The sequence below is a fragment of the Halichoerus grypus genome, chromosome 11, assembly GCF_964656455.1.
Source record: "Halichoerus grypus chromosome 11, mHalGry1.hap1.1, whole genome shotgun sequence".
NCBI lineage: Eukaryota > Metazoa > Chordata > Mammalia > Carnivora > Phocidae > Halichoerus > Halichoerus grypus.
In genome coordinates this window covers 37,563,880-37,578,460 of record NC_135722.1, presented here as the reverse complement: position 1 = coordinate 37,578,460, position 14,581 = coordinate 37,563,880, and the positions used below count along the sequence as shown (strand labels likewise).

Below are 14,581 nucleotides of genomic sequence, written 5' to 3'. Positions count from 1 at the left end.
AGAGTGGAGAATTATTTTAATTATTCATAGTATTCTTAATTTTTGATACCATATGACTTCTGATTGGTTGGCATGTAGCTTTTTGCTTAGATCACAAATTTTAGAATTTGAAACCATTAGTCAAATCTAGTGTCTTGGTATATTTTGTGTACTACTTGCAAAATCTCCCCATTTGTATATGAATCATTGCCAGCAATCTAGAATCCAGCTGTGCTCTGTTGCCATATCTACTAACAGCTTTTTGAGATTTAAAAAAAAAATAGATTGAGATAATGTATATGAAAGGTGCTAGGAGTGTGCCTGGCATATAATAATGATGCACTAATTGCTAGCAGCATCTGGAATTGGAGTGGAAAGGGAAGGGCAAGTTTTGAATTCCATCTCCCACAGAAAAGAACACGACAGGGTGATGTTTGCAGGCACAGGATGATAGGGCAGATGCCTTCATCCCAGCCTTCACCAGTGGGAGGGCAAAGCCTTGCAGGATTCTGAACTGTGCATTAAGGTACTCGGCATGGCTTTGCTTTCCTGCTTATTGATGCTGCCAGGGTGTTTCTTGCAATGTTCTTCCTTGGAATTGCAGGGTTAAAATCCATGGGCTGACTGCTCAAGAGCAGCCCAGAAGAACCATAGCTACAGATAATGGTGAACTGACTGAATCACAAAACTGTACTCACAGGCTGGTATGAGGGAACTGGCCACCAAACTGGGGGGCACGTCTGGCTCTTGGCCTTCATCTGCAAAGGGTCCCATTACATTGTTCCTGTATATGTATTTGCTCTGTGGGTAAAATGACCTATTCTAGTGGTACTTCCAAAACGGAGGATTTGCTACACTCATGGAGTGTATCAAGGATCTGCTGTTTTGTTTTATATTATGTTTCTCTTCTGCCTCTTGAAGACTTTGTGGCTTAAGGATGTAAATATGGCCAAGATACAAAAAGAACCAGACTGAAAAGAGCATAGTGAGTCCATGTCAGGCTTTTGAGTTGGTGAGTTGATAGGTGTAAGTCAACCTTTCCCACGTTTGGGATCTATGTTAGTGGGGAGATATTTTCTTCAAGTTTGCTTTTGTGTAGAAGGCTGTCTGCCACGTGAGGAAGGACCACGCTGTCTTGTCACCTCTGTTTCCCCTTCCCCTGGAGCAGAAGCTGCAAGAGAGTAAATAGTCATTATTCATCAAAGAATGAATGAGGCTACCAAGTTTTAGTTAGTTCCTGAGTGAAATTCCCTAGCACGTGTCCACGGTACCGCACTTCTCTGTTGGCTCAAGAGGCAGCCACACGTTTGAGGTCCAGAAGGCAGGACTTCGTTGTTGAAGTTGGCGTCTGAGTTTGTACCCTTCTCTGTAGGAAAAGCCAGGGTTTTCCGCAAAAGATCATTGCTCCCTCTTAACGAAACTATTTGTCTGCAGTCTTAGGGTTTTTTTAATGTAACTTAGTAAAGGAGACTTTGACCAGAAATCTTTTGGGACAGAAAGTACTGATTCTAACAGCGTCGAAATGAATTCTAGCTACAAGGAACCCATTCATAGAGAGACCATACGAGTGTCGTGCAATGTAGTGAGCCTCTGAGTGTCTCGCAAACTCCAAAATGATCCTTCACTTTCTGGAGAGGCCGGTGATCTCTAATATTCTGCCACTATAGAATTGCATGAAGAGTCTTTTAAAGCTCTGGTAGGTAAGGTTCCAGACCCTTGACCCAGGTTAACCCATCTCTGCCTCAGCATCTCTGTTGAGATAGTTCTATACATTCCTGTGTTCTAGATGAAGAAGTTGAGACTTGAAGCAGTTAACTCATTTGGCTAGGGTCTCGTGGATAGTCTGTGAGGGAACCAGAATCCAGTGCAGAGGAGTCCAGAGCCCGGATTCTTCTGACAGATAACTGTCATCTAATAATTGTGATGGAATACAGGTACCAGTGGGAGAGGTAACCCAGCGGAAGCCAGCAGCAGTCCTTCTGCCCTGGTGTGAATTAGTTTACTGCCGTCTTTTCGAGAGTGGGCTTGCTGAGACAGAGGCCAGACGTTAGGTGATGGAGAGGACCCAGAGTCCCGGATAGCCGGGCTTGAGGGGAGAGCCAGGAGCAGATGGAAGGCAGCCCAGGTAAGCTTGTCAAACTGCTTTGCCAGGGGCCAACTCCAGACACAGCTTGGGGTATATTGTGGCCTTAGAAGTATAGCCCAGAGACGTCATGTCAAAAATTACAACATAGTGACAAACACTGCCAGTTACGAGGCACTTACTGAGCACCACACATACCTCCTCTCTCAGAATGACCACACAGCCCCGCCCTGTGACACACGTGTTGCAGTGCCCATTCGACAGGTCAGGCCACTGAGGAAACTTAGTTTCCTCATCATTTCATCAACGGCAGAATCAGGATTGGAACCCAGATTTGTCTGACTCCAAAGCCTGTGTTATGTCCCTAAATACCACTCCTTAGCTCCAGTCACTCCCCTCTAGCATTTGTATCCAGCTCCTAACTTGGAGGCCTCACCTTGGAACAGTCCCTTTGTGGGGAGGACTACTAAGCGAGGCAGCATGACTCTGAAACTGGAGTGGGGAGATGATGTTAGCAATGGCACACTGGACGAACGTGCATGGGGGCAGCCGCTGGGCCTTTTCGACCGTGCTGATCCCCCGTGGAACTGTCCCCCTCCTCTCTACCTGGGGACACTCGCAGAGCTCAACTGTAAGGGTTCATTATGGGAGCCGCCAGAGTCAGGACTGATTTCTAGAACTTTAGCTACACCTCCCTTTCCAGATTTCTCTTTGTCTCAAGGGAAAAATTGAGAAGTCAGAATATAATAGGAAAATGAAGAATTCTAAGCATTTGGAAGCAAAGTGGAGAAAGATAGTCACTGGAGGAATTTGAGATTCTTGTTTTCAATTTTTTTTTCTTCTCTAGAGAGAATTTTTTTTATCCATATGGACTTACCCATTTGCTGTAACAGCAGAGAGACTCCTATAAAGCCTTTTTTTTTTTTTTTTTAAGGAACTCTTGACAACATCTTGGAAAGCTGAAGTTATATACAATAAGATGGATAACATTGCCAAATTAAAGGAAGGATCTGGGCAAGGCATTAAAGCAGCAAGAGAAACAGACTGAAGCCCCATCTAGCCCGAGTCCCACATTCTTCAACTTTCTGTTTCAAAGCTGCCAAGAAAGCTAGAGCTGATGTGCTGAATGGCCAAAGATGGGACATAAGGGGTGGAGCCCCTTCTGCTTTTGGGCTAGGATGGCTACATGCATCAGCCAAACAAGCGGCAACTTCAGGGTTCACAGGGGGAGATGCTCTTGAATATCTCCCCACCTAAGAGAATTAGAAGTGCCACCATATAGTTCCCTCATTTCTGGGGTCTCCGAAAATGAAAATCATAATGGCCAAACCCCACCAGCTCAGTCCCATGGGACTGTGTCTCCAGGACCACACTGTGGCCCCTGAGCCATGTGATCATGGGATGATGCTGGGCTCCAGCACTGATAGAGGTGTCCAAATAAAATTCAGCTGGACAAATCCTGCATCAGGTCATGACCTAGGAATGCAGAGGAAAGAGACAACGCAGATGGAGACAGGCATTTAGGAGAAGCATTTCCCCAAAGTTCATTTTGCTTTTTGGTTTGGTTTCATGATTGGATTTCCTTTTTTTTTTTTTTCTCTTCCTCTTTTCTATTTTTATTTTTGGAAAGGGGCAGAGGAAAGGAGTGTCCGAAAGGCATGGAGGCCTGTTGGTTAGGAAGCCGACCTTCCTAGTACGTGTGACCACAGATGCTGACCTCCCCTTCCCATCCCTCCCTGTCTCCATGCCCAGCCCAGGTGTCACTGAAGCTCCCACTTCAAGGACACCGGTTGAGCCATCCTAGACACAAAATAGCCCATCCTCAAGCTTTCAGACTGGAAGGGCTTGGCCTGGCTGCTATTGCCCCAGTAATGGTTGGGGAGATAGTACAGTTCAAGGCTTCCCTAAGAATTGGGAAGACCCCTGTCTTCTCTCTCCTGCGAGCTCTTGAATGTGGCCCTGTGCGGCCAGCCCTCTACTCTTGCTCAGTGTCCTGTCTCCTAGCTCTTCTCCCCTGCCTGCTGGCCTCCAGCCATTTTGATTCTCTTTTGGTTACCAGAACGTGGTATGCAGCATCCTGCATGGAATCTCTTAAGCCTTAGGTTTACTAGGTTTGGTATAGTTTGTCTCCCCACTCTCAGTGTCCAGCTAACTCTTAGGTCTCAGCTCAAATACCCCTTCAGTCAGCAAATCTTGAGTATCTCTGATGTGCTGCTCACTGTTCTAGGTGCCTGGGGCTGCATCAGTGAGCAGATGGACAAAAAGTCCTGTCTCTTTGAACCTACATGCTATCTCTTCCTTAGGAAATTTTTATTCAGGGGCACCTGGATGGCTCAGTCGGGTAAGCATCTGCCTTCGGCTCAGGTCATGATCTCAGGGTCCTGGGATTGAGTCCAGCATCGGGCTCCTTGCTCAGGGGGGAGCCTGCTTCTCCCTCTGCCTGCCACTCCCCCTGCTTGTGCTTGCTGTCTGTCTTTCTCTCTTTCTCTCTCTCTCTCTCTCTCTCTCTGGCAAATAAATAAATAAAATCTTTAAAAGAAACTTTTCTTAAAATTTTTTTTTTTTTTTAATCCAACCCCCCTCCCCAATCCTCTGGCTAGATGAGGTCTTCTAGTACATGACAGATGTTGTCTGTACTTCCTTGTGCATTATTGACTTAATGCCCAGTTCTCTATGCTAAACTGTCCCCTGCTGTGAGGTCAGGGATTACTCACCACTGTATACCCAATTAGGTGTTCAGTAGGTAGGGGTCAAGGAATGGATAATGAATGGATGAATGATTATTTTTGTTGACAAGTAGCAGCATCAGGTGTGAGGTTCACACTCCTGGAAGGAAGTTGTTTGAGCTGATGTATGAGCTCCTGGAGAAGCTGCATTGTGCTTTTAAAGTGCCCAGAACTTGCAAGTTCTTACTCAGCCTTGTCTGGGGTCCGGGTCTACTATTCCCTAGGCGCTGGGTATTTCATGACTTTTAAAAAATGGCTGTAAGCATGCTGACTTTAATGCAACAGCTGTTTGCCTCTCCTCCCAGGATGGAGATCTCCAAGGGGCCCAGTGAGAAAGCCTTAACTCATGAAAACTCGTGCCCCGTTTACCTGCACGCCCGGAGCCCCATCTTCGCCTTGGGCCAGGTAGTGCCCAGAGAGATGGTCTTCGTTTGCATTAATCATTTTCATGCGCTTTGCACTCAGCTACCCTGGTATTCAGAGAAAAATGTTGCCATGACAACTGCCACAACAGATGGTATTTGATCAGTCTCTAAGCTACGGAGGAGATATACAGTGTTCTTCCGAGGTTTGCATATTTTACTTTATCATGAGACCCAGTCCAGCCTTAATCATGGTTGAAATGTGAAGTTTTCCATTTGCCTCCCATCCCTCCCCCTTCTCTTTCCAGTTGTTTGGCATTTGTTTTGATTTTCCTTGCTCCCTGGTTATCCTGAGTGGAGATGTGCTCTTGGACTCGGGAAGCAAAGACTACAACACACACAGTCCGCGGAAGTTGCCCTGCAAGTCCCAAGTTCAGAGATTGCTGAGGCAACTATCCAACTTCATGATGGAGATCCCGGCTGAGACTGGGAGGGAGCCTCCACTGTAGCCTTTCTGTCCTGGATCGTCACGGATGGCACACGGCGGAGGCCACGTGTGGCCCCAAAGGGAAGGCTGCGCAAGTGCGTCTTGGTCTTGGTTTGTCCCCTGCCTCCATGCACGCCTGCAGCCAGCCCCGTCCTGCTCCCAGGGTCTGCAAGCCACGTTCTGGTCCCACTTCTGGGCTTTCTACCTCCAGCCCAGCTAAAACTCCAGGAACTCCTTCCCAGAGCTCTCGGACCCATTTCTATGGCAGCAACAACTCCAACAGCCTTCTCCCCCGGCTCGAAGTGCGGCTCCCGCCCCCCTCGGCAACACTGGAATGTCAGGCTTTGCACAGATTTTTGCCAGCTAATTTTGGAAAGTAGTTTATATTGGCTGCTATGTGTTAATGAACGACTTTGGTCGTATTTACATACTTTGCCTTTCCCATCACTCTGCATTCCCAGCTTTAATCAGATCCGCCTCTCGCACTGTGTGTCTGGAGAGCACATGAGCCACAGGGCTCATTAACAATGGGCACGAGGACATCCTTGTGCTGTAATGAGTGCCCGGGCCAGTCCCCTCACCCAGTGTGGTGGCAGTTTGCAGTTTCAGCGGTGCAGGGGGATGGACTGGTTGTTTACCTGTATGGTACTTGGAAGAAAACCTTAAGGTGAATTTCAGTCACAAGAGAGGCTGGATCAAAGAAACATTCTCCCCTTCTGATCTCATTCCAAGTGAAGCCAGGAGGTTGGAATCCACATCTGACCCTATTCTGCTTCCCAGCCCTGCTCTCTTCCCAGGGTGCAGATGAAAAGAGCGTGGGTCTCAGCAGCCTTGTCAGGAGTGATTTTTAACCTTAACGGAACATTATTAAAGAGTGCATTTGAGGCTTGAGGAATGTTTTTTGAACTCCTTTAAGCAGAGAAATCATAGTAGAGGGAAAAAAAATTCAAGGCGCTTGATGGGCTTATGAATTGTCTTTTAAATGATGACCCAAGTTCTTATTTTTAGTTTTAACATACTCCAGGAGTGCAACCCAACCATCCAGGTACTGCTCCCTGCTTTATCTCCTCTTTAGGAGAAAGCATTCTTGGTGCCCCTAGGCCTTCTCTCTCCACCTAACGAAGGAAGGTCCCGATGCTTCCTTTGTCCTACATGCTCTGATTCTCCCTGACATGGCTGGGAGTTGGGGTGTGTGGACCCAAGAGAGAAAGGTTATGGAAGTGTGGGCTCCTGCACAGGGAGGAGGACTCTGCTCCAACATGGTCAGAAGAATCCAGCACAGGATCTGCAACACGGCAGGCATCCACCCAATTATACTGATTGATAAAAAGAATCACAGGTTTCTCAGGCTTGGTACTATTGACCCTTTGGGTGGGATTTTTCATCGTTATATGCGCTGTAGGATGTTCAGCAACATCCTTGGCCTCTACCCACTAGATGTTAGTGGCATTCCCCACATTGTGAGAACACAGAGTGTTGCCAGATGTCCCTTGGGCGTGGCAACATTATTACCCCTTCTCCTGCACTGTCCCTGCAGTGGAGAAATGATCTTGAAATTCTTTGAAAGAATGATAGGGATTTAAAAAAGACACAGGAGGGGCACCTGGGTGGCTCGGGAGATTGTGATCTCAGGACCCTGGGATCGAGCCCCGTATCGGGCTCCCTGCTCGGCAGGAAGCCTGCTTCTCCCTCTCCCACTCCCCCTGCTTGTGTTCCCTCTCTCATTGTGTCTCTCTCTGTCAAATAAAAAAAAAGATTAAAAAAAATAAAAAAGCAACAGGAGGAAGAAGTCATCCAGGTAACCTATTTATAATTATTCATTCCTTTAATAGAATTTAACATTAAAAGAAAGCCCAGTAGATGGCCGAATTGAAATGAACCAAGGGCTAGCCTTGCAGGAAGAAATTACCATGTACTTTAAATGATACTTTATGCATTGAATGCTCCATGAATGTGCCAAGTAAATGTGTTTTATGTTCCTTGGAAGGAAATATCTATAGAGTTACAATGTTGTAGTAGAGCGAGCAGTGCTTTTCTTGATTATGTTGGTGGGTGTCTTTTTTTTTTAATCAATGCTACGCTACTGCTCTGTTGTTGAAAAAACTTAACCTACCCACGTCAGCACACCTCCATGACGCTTGCCAGGGTAGATACCAAGTGTACTATTTCTGATTTTACATTAACAGATTCCTGGGCGGTCGGCTTTTTCTTTATCTCAATTCTCACGGGGACATAATTGCCAAAACCTCACTTATCAGCCTTGTGCAAGATACACTGAAAAAGCAGGATAGGATTTTTCAAAGGAAAAAGGGGTCAAAGAATTTTATAATTTTGTCATGATTTAAATATTAGTGCCTCTCGGTGGGGGCAGCAGATCCTTTTGTGTGCTTTTGGTACATTACCATTGTGTACAGTTGCGGAAATGAGGACTGATAGTTATTTTTCTCAAAAGCAGGGTTTTGTAACGGGGGAAATAGCATTTAGAGATCTAATTTTGATTACATAAAATGTAAGCAGATTGCTTCAAAACACCTTCCACAGGGCCCCTCCCCGCCATTCTCTTCCTTCTATCTCACCGCCCCCCACCCCTGCCCTCCATGATGGTGGCACCTGCTTGTCATCGTCAGTCCTTCTGGCTTGGAAGGAAGGGTTAAAAGCAATCTCGCTTTCCCTCCCCCTTTATAAGAAACGATTTTCTGCAATGGTGGCAGGCATAACCTATAACATCAGCATTTATTTAGTTTGCAGGAAATTGCATTTTGCCCCTTTTCCTAGAGATGAAAAAAAAAAAGTCTCCCAGACGAGGATCTTTGAGGGTGAACTGGAGGCTGGGAGAAAGATGGGAAACCGTGCTAAAAAGTGCAAGGAAGGAACAGCCTTAGGCTCAGGGTGGAGTGGAGTCTGAGAAGAGTGCAGTTTTATTCAGCTGCCCCCATAGCTTAATTTCGTGTTTGGAAGGTCTGAAGACTGGGAACAGAGAAGCAAAATGCCAGACATGGGGGAAGAAGGACATGCATTTCAGGAAGACTGCCTTGGAGCCAGACTCTACTCAAATTAGAGCTCTTACACTGTAGATGCATCACTCCGTGGCTATGAAGTCGCCTTCAGAAAGATCACTTGGGGAGGGGGGAGGGAGAACAGTCACATGGACACTGTGAAAAACAGTCATTTATTCAAGATAAACCCTATGGGTTAAACACCCGTTTGAATGTATAAGAATGCTGATGGAGCGTAGGAGCGTAGGAAGTCAGGTGGGGGGTGTGGGGGGTGGCCTTCCACTATGAAATGCAAACTGTGTGAAATTCAAAGATCCTTGTGCCAAGTCAAAAGCAGTTTCTTTTATTTATGGTCACCATTGACATTAATTGAGCCTGAACATTTTCCTGTAGACCAAAAAATCATTAGCCCTGACAAGTGAAGTCAAATCAGACCTTTGGGAATGACCTAATTGTTCTTTCCCGAGGGCTAGACGTTTGCTTGCCCTTGGCTGTGGCATCAGCCCTGGCAAGCCTGGGAAGCCTCCCAGACTCTGGCAGGTGGGTTCCTTCTTGTCACAGAGAACACAAAGGACAGAGGGGCTCACTGAGGTCGCAGCCCTCCCTCATCATCGGCAATGCCTGCCGTCCTGAGACTCTCGTGAGTAAGCGCAGCCCAGAGCCCTGCTGAAACTCCCATTCACTGTTTGCACATTGGCCGGCATGCCTCCCTGGTGCTGGAACTCTCTCCCAGCTGCTGGCGGACGGGTGGGTCTACTGTCCCTTCGTCCCCAGCTGCTCAAATTTTCAGGGTAGCTCTAGGGACAGTGCTGCACATAGGCGCTCTCATTCCACTCTGGTTATTTTTGGCAGCCATGAGCAAGCCAGGGCCTCGACTTCTGGAACTGTGTGGTTGGGATATTAAGTAACTTGTGCTTATGCAAGTACAGACAATGAGTCCTGACCTGCACCCATCCACCCATCCATCTGCTGCTTGCACGTCGTTCTCCTCGTTGCAAACCTTAGCAAATGCACAGTGAACCCTCTCTCTGACATCGCCCTTTGTTCCTGATAAAAGATGGCTCTGGAGAAGGCTGAAAATTGAGTATATGTCGTTGTTGTTTTTTTTTCCCCTAGATTGAAAACATAGATGCCTGCTTGAATTTCCTGGCAGCGAAGGGAATAAACATCCAGGGACTGTCTGCAGAAGGTGAGTCAGAGCCCTTGTCATGAAGCTGCCTTTTCATGGTTAGAAATGCCCACCTGTTACCTACTGTTGACTTTAATACAGTTAAGCCCAGGGTGCTGGGTGCACGCTTCTGGCTTTGTTTTCCTCCTGGTTTTGAGGCAGCTCAAGGCCTGTGTAGACTTGAGGATGCCAACTTTTTGACACTTAAAAAGTCACTCCAGGAATGTAGATTCAACCATGCCGGCCAATGTCTGCTAGACACCGAGGAGGGAGTACTGGAGATGGGGCTGCTTCTCTGGAGGAGGGCTTAATCAAACAATGCTGATTTGATTCACCCGGCTAGCAATTCAGTTAATCATCAAGCCGGGCCTTATCTGTGGGAGAGAGAACACTTAGCCACAGCACATATTTAAACTGTACCGTTCCCAGGGAAAAATGCCGAATCCTTATTTCTTACTTTTCTTAAAAGAAGCAGCACTTTTCCTAGCTCAAAAAAAGAAACAAGAAAACACGTGATATATTAATGAGAGGCTACATTTTGACATCCTGATTAGTTTTTAATTAACTCCAATTGGGTGGCTAATTAGCACATTAGCGTGTGCTGGTGGTTTGCTATTCAATTAAGTACTGGTCTGGAGACGGCTGGTCCGAATTCTCAGCCGCCTCAGGCAACGTCTCGCCCTGGAATCTTTTGCGCTCTCTCCTGTTTGTAAATACCAGCTCAGAAGCTGCCACAGACCCCGGCAGCCTCCCAGACTCATTAGGCTGCACCTGCCTCCAGTTTTCCCAGAACAGGTAAAGCGGTTTGGGCCTCAGATGACACCACCTTTCCCGAGCAAGGTTTCTTGTTGAAAAGATGCCTATTAACATCGACTCCGGTGGTCAGGGTGGGGAGGAGCGGGGACAGTGAGGAAGGTAACAGCCCAGTGGAACAGGTAAGTTTGCACATGTGGTCTGCTGGGGGCCTGTTCCTTGCCTTTGTCCTGCTACTCGGTGAAAGCTTGGTTTTCCTGGCTGTGTGAACAGTATTAGGGGCGGGTGGCTACTGTTGATGCCTCGTGGGTGTGTCGTGTCGTGTTGTGTCTGAACGCGACCTCTCATATGCTGGGCCTGTCCCAGGGGTGGACACAGTGCTTCGGGAGGTCTCCATGGCTGCTGTCGGCTGGTCAGCCCTAACCCCTGCTCTGAGAGGGGGGTCCTTCGAGGATCTCTTTGCCCTGAGGGATGGGCCCTCCGCCATGGGGATGAGATCTGGGCTGAATGACCTACGGAACGCACCTTGCTGGGGCATGGTGGGGGTTGGTGTGGGGTTTCCAAGGATGGGTGGGGAGATGCAAATTCCCATTCCAAGGAACATCATTTCCTTCTGGTAGAGCGTCGTTGTGCTGGCTGGTGGGTGGCAGGCACAGGCTCCTCCTGGTTTCTGGAAGTACTTGGGCGCCAGGCCTGTGCCCACCGGCAGAGCATCAGCAGGGACTTGCACAGAGTCGTGCTCAGCAGAAAGGGCTCTAGGGGATGTGGACTCTATGTAGCTCAGCTTCATCCCACGTGGCCTGGAGGTGACGCCTGGCCACTCTGCCTCGTTTGTCCCAATGCCAGAAGGCATTGTCCTGCCTTCTGCCTCGTTTGTCCCCCAGCACCTACCCCATCCTCTTTATACCTTAAGGCATAGATTATTCAGTAACTACTTGTTGAATAAATAAGTAAAAGGGCTTTTATGTGAAGCAGCTCCAGCATTCACAGCTGAAGTGGGAATTTATAATAGCCTGAATTTACAGATGACAAAAGCTTGGCTTAAAGAGGTTACGAGTGACATCCTCAAAGCCTGTAGCTAGTGAGTGGCAGAACCAGAGCTGAACCCAGGTCTGTGTGATTTCAGAGCACGTGTTCGTGGTGTCTTTTGGGACAGCAGATGGATAAAATCAAGGCATGTCACCTACAGGTGAAAGAAACCAGGAAGGATTTAGAACTTCATTGGCCAGAACACCGTCTCAGAAGATGTCGTGCAGCCCACAGGGGCCTATCTATCATGCAGACACTCAGCTCCAGCCGTGTCTGTGTTAGGATGTGGCCCTTGGGGGTCTCTGAGCATCGAAGAGCCCGCTGAACCAGTGTGTTGAGGTGTCTGTCATTGGGGCATACCTGTGAAGTGGCTTCATGGTGGTTTCAGTAACTGCCTCCAACCCCCATCCCCATTTTTCCTGCTGAGTCGAGACCCACTTCCTGATATCTTGGCCGGAATACATAACTCGTCAGTCCTGGTTCGTTATTAGAACAGTTTTATGTTAATGCTTATGATGGTCTTGTGTTTTTTTTTAATTTAAATTCAATTAACATATAGTGTATTATTAATTTCAGGGGTAGAATTTAGTGATTCATCAGTTGCATGTAACACCCAGTGCTCATTCCATCACGTGCCCTCCTTAATGCCCATCACCCAATTACCCCATCCTCCCCACCGACCTCCCCTCCAGCAACCCTGTTTGTTTCCTAGAGCTAAGAGTCTCTTATGGTTTGCCTCCCTCTCTGTTTTTATCTTATTTTATCTTTCCTTCCCTTCCCCTATGTTCATTTGTTTTGTTTCTTAAATTCCACATGAGTGAAATCATATGGTATTTGTCTTTCTCTGACTGACTTTTTCACTTAGCATAATACCCTCTAGTTCCATCTACATCACTAAAATGGCAAGATTTCATTATTTTGGTGGCTGAGTAATACTCCATTATATATATATATATCACATCTTCTTTATCCATTCATCTATTGATGGACATCTGGGCTCTTTCCATAGTTTGGCTGCTGTGGACATTGCTGCCCTAAATATTGGGGTGCAAGTGCCCTTTTGAATCACTGTTTGTATCCTTTGAATAAATACCTAGTAGTGCAATTGCTAGGTCATAGGGTCTTTCTATTTTTAACTCTTTGAGGAACCTCCATACTGTTTTCCAGAGTGGCTATACCAGCTTGCATTCTCACCAACAGTGTAAGAGGGTTCCCCTTTCTCTGCATCCTTGCCAACATCTGTCATTTCCTGACTTGTTAATTTTAGCCATTCTGACTGGTGTGAGGTGGTGTCTCATTGTGGTTTTGGTTTGTATTTCCCTGAGGCCGAGTGATGTTAAGCATTTTTTTCAAGAGTCTGTTGGCCATTTGGATGTCTTCTTTGGAGAAATGTCTGTTCATGTCTTCTGTCCATTTCTTGACTGGATTTTGTGGGTTTTGGGTGTTGAGTTTGATCAGTTCTTTATAGATTTTGGATACCAATCCTTTATCTGATAAGACATTTGCAAAGATCTTTTCCCATTCCATAGGTTGTCTTTTAATTTTGGTCTTGTTTCTTTTTAAACTTCACTTTCAAATTCTGCTCAAAGCTCTTTTTCACCCACATGCCCCAGAGCAAGTGGCTTTAGAAGATTGAAGGAAGGGGGTGGCTGGGTGGCTCAATCGGTTAAGCATCCAACTCTTATTTCGGCTCAGGTCATGATCACAAAGTTGTGAGATTGAGCCCCGCATTTCTCTGCCCGTCCCCTCCACCCTCCACCACCACCCCCATCCCACACACACACTCACTCTCTCTTTCAAAAAAAAAATAAAATAAAATAAATAGAAGGAAAAAAAAACGAAGAAGATTGAAGAGAGATGGGGGCCTAATGACTTCTTCCCCTCCCCTCCTTCCTTTGCCTGAGCCTCTAGGACTGGGGCTGATAGAGCAGGCAAATTCTGCTGCTGGTGAAGTTGCTGCCCTCTTCTTAGGGACCCATAATTATTGCTGTCCCCAAACGACAGTCTCTGCGTGCCCTCCAGACCACGGACTTGCTCCCATGCTGCTTCCAGGACGTTAGTAGTCTTTCGTGAGATTGTCCAGCAATTCTGGCTCGCCCTCAGTGGGTAGCATTTATTTATTTATTTATTTATTTAATTTTTTTTTTTTTAAGATTTTATTTATTTGTGAGAGAGAGAATGAGAGACAGCATGAGAGGGAGGAGGGTCAGAGGGAGAAGCAGACTCCCCGCTGAGCAGGGAGCCCGATGTGGGACTCGATCCCGGGACTCCAGGATCATGACCCGAGCCGAAGGCAGTTGCTCAACCAACTGAGCCACCCAGGCGCCTAGTGGGTAGCATTTATATCCAGTCCCCCCGATTCAGGCCCCTCCTAGTCCCCACATAAGGTGGTCCTAGTGAGACCGTAGACCTCAGTCTCCTCATCCCTGCATTATACACTGGCAGGAATGTGTGGGCTTCATCTTCCACTTGGAGTAGGTAGAACAGTCCTTCTGTCACCTGGAAGCCCCCACCATACAGTTTCTCTCTAGCTCTTTCCTCCCAGACTTAGGTGGCCAAGAGGCAGATCTGCCAAGTCCATGCTGCATGGATGTCCAACCAGGGACTGGAATGCCAGCACCCGACTTGGAGTGATTCTCTTGGCGCCTCTACTCCTTTGTCTTCAAGGAGCACAAGGACCTCACCTTCTTTTCCTTGATGAGGGGAGGAAATATCCAGTCTCTGTAATCATCAGACATTACCACCCTCCCCCACTCTGCGACAGTTTCTCATCTAGATCTTCTGTTGTTTTTTTGCTCTTTTGTCCATTGAGGCATTTTATTTGCACATGTGTATTACATCCCTAGAAAAGAAATCCCAGGATTTTCCCTCCTGTGTATCTTCACCTTGCTTCTTCATGGTCCATTATGCCAGCTGAGTTTGTCCATACAATGAAACCAGACTGGTAGACAGGAGCAGATTATTCTGCCATTTTTTCTAAATCTTTGAGTTATACATC

General features: G+C 46.9%; 1 protein-coding gene across 7 annotated transcripts in view; it reads left to right on the top strand.

The window, feature by feature from the left end:
- The window catches only part of NAV2 (neuron navigator 2), a 711,830-nt gene that overhangs the window by 470,135 nt on the left and 227,114 nt on the right, over positions 1-14,581 (top strand). For all 7 annotated transcript variants that reach the window (XR_013442389.1, XM_078058306.1, XM_036077556.2 and 4 more), the window contains one exon: positions 9,750-9,822. Coding sequence is in view for 6 of the 7 variants with exons in the window: in XM_078058306.1 (XP_077914432.1) it covers positions 9,750-9,822 (73 nt within the window). In the remaining variant the exon portion in view is untranslated. The remainder of the gene's footprint in view (positions 1-9,749; positions 9,823-14,581) is intronic.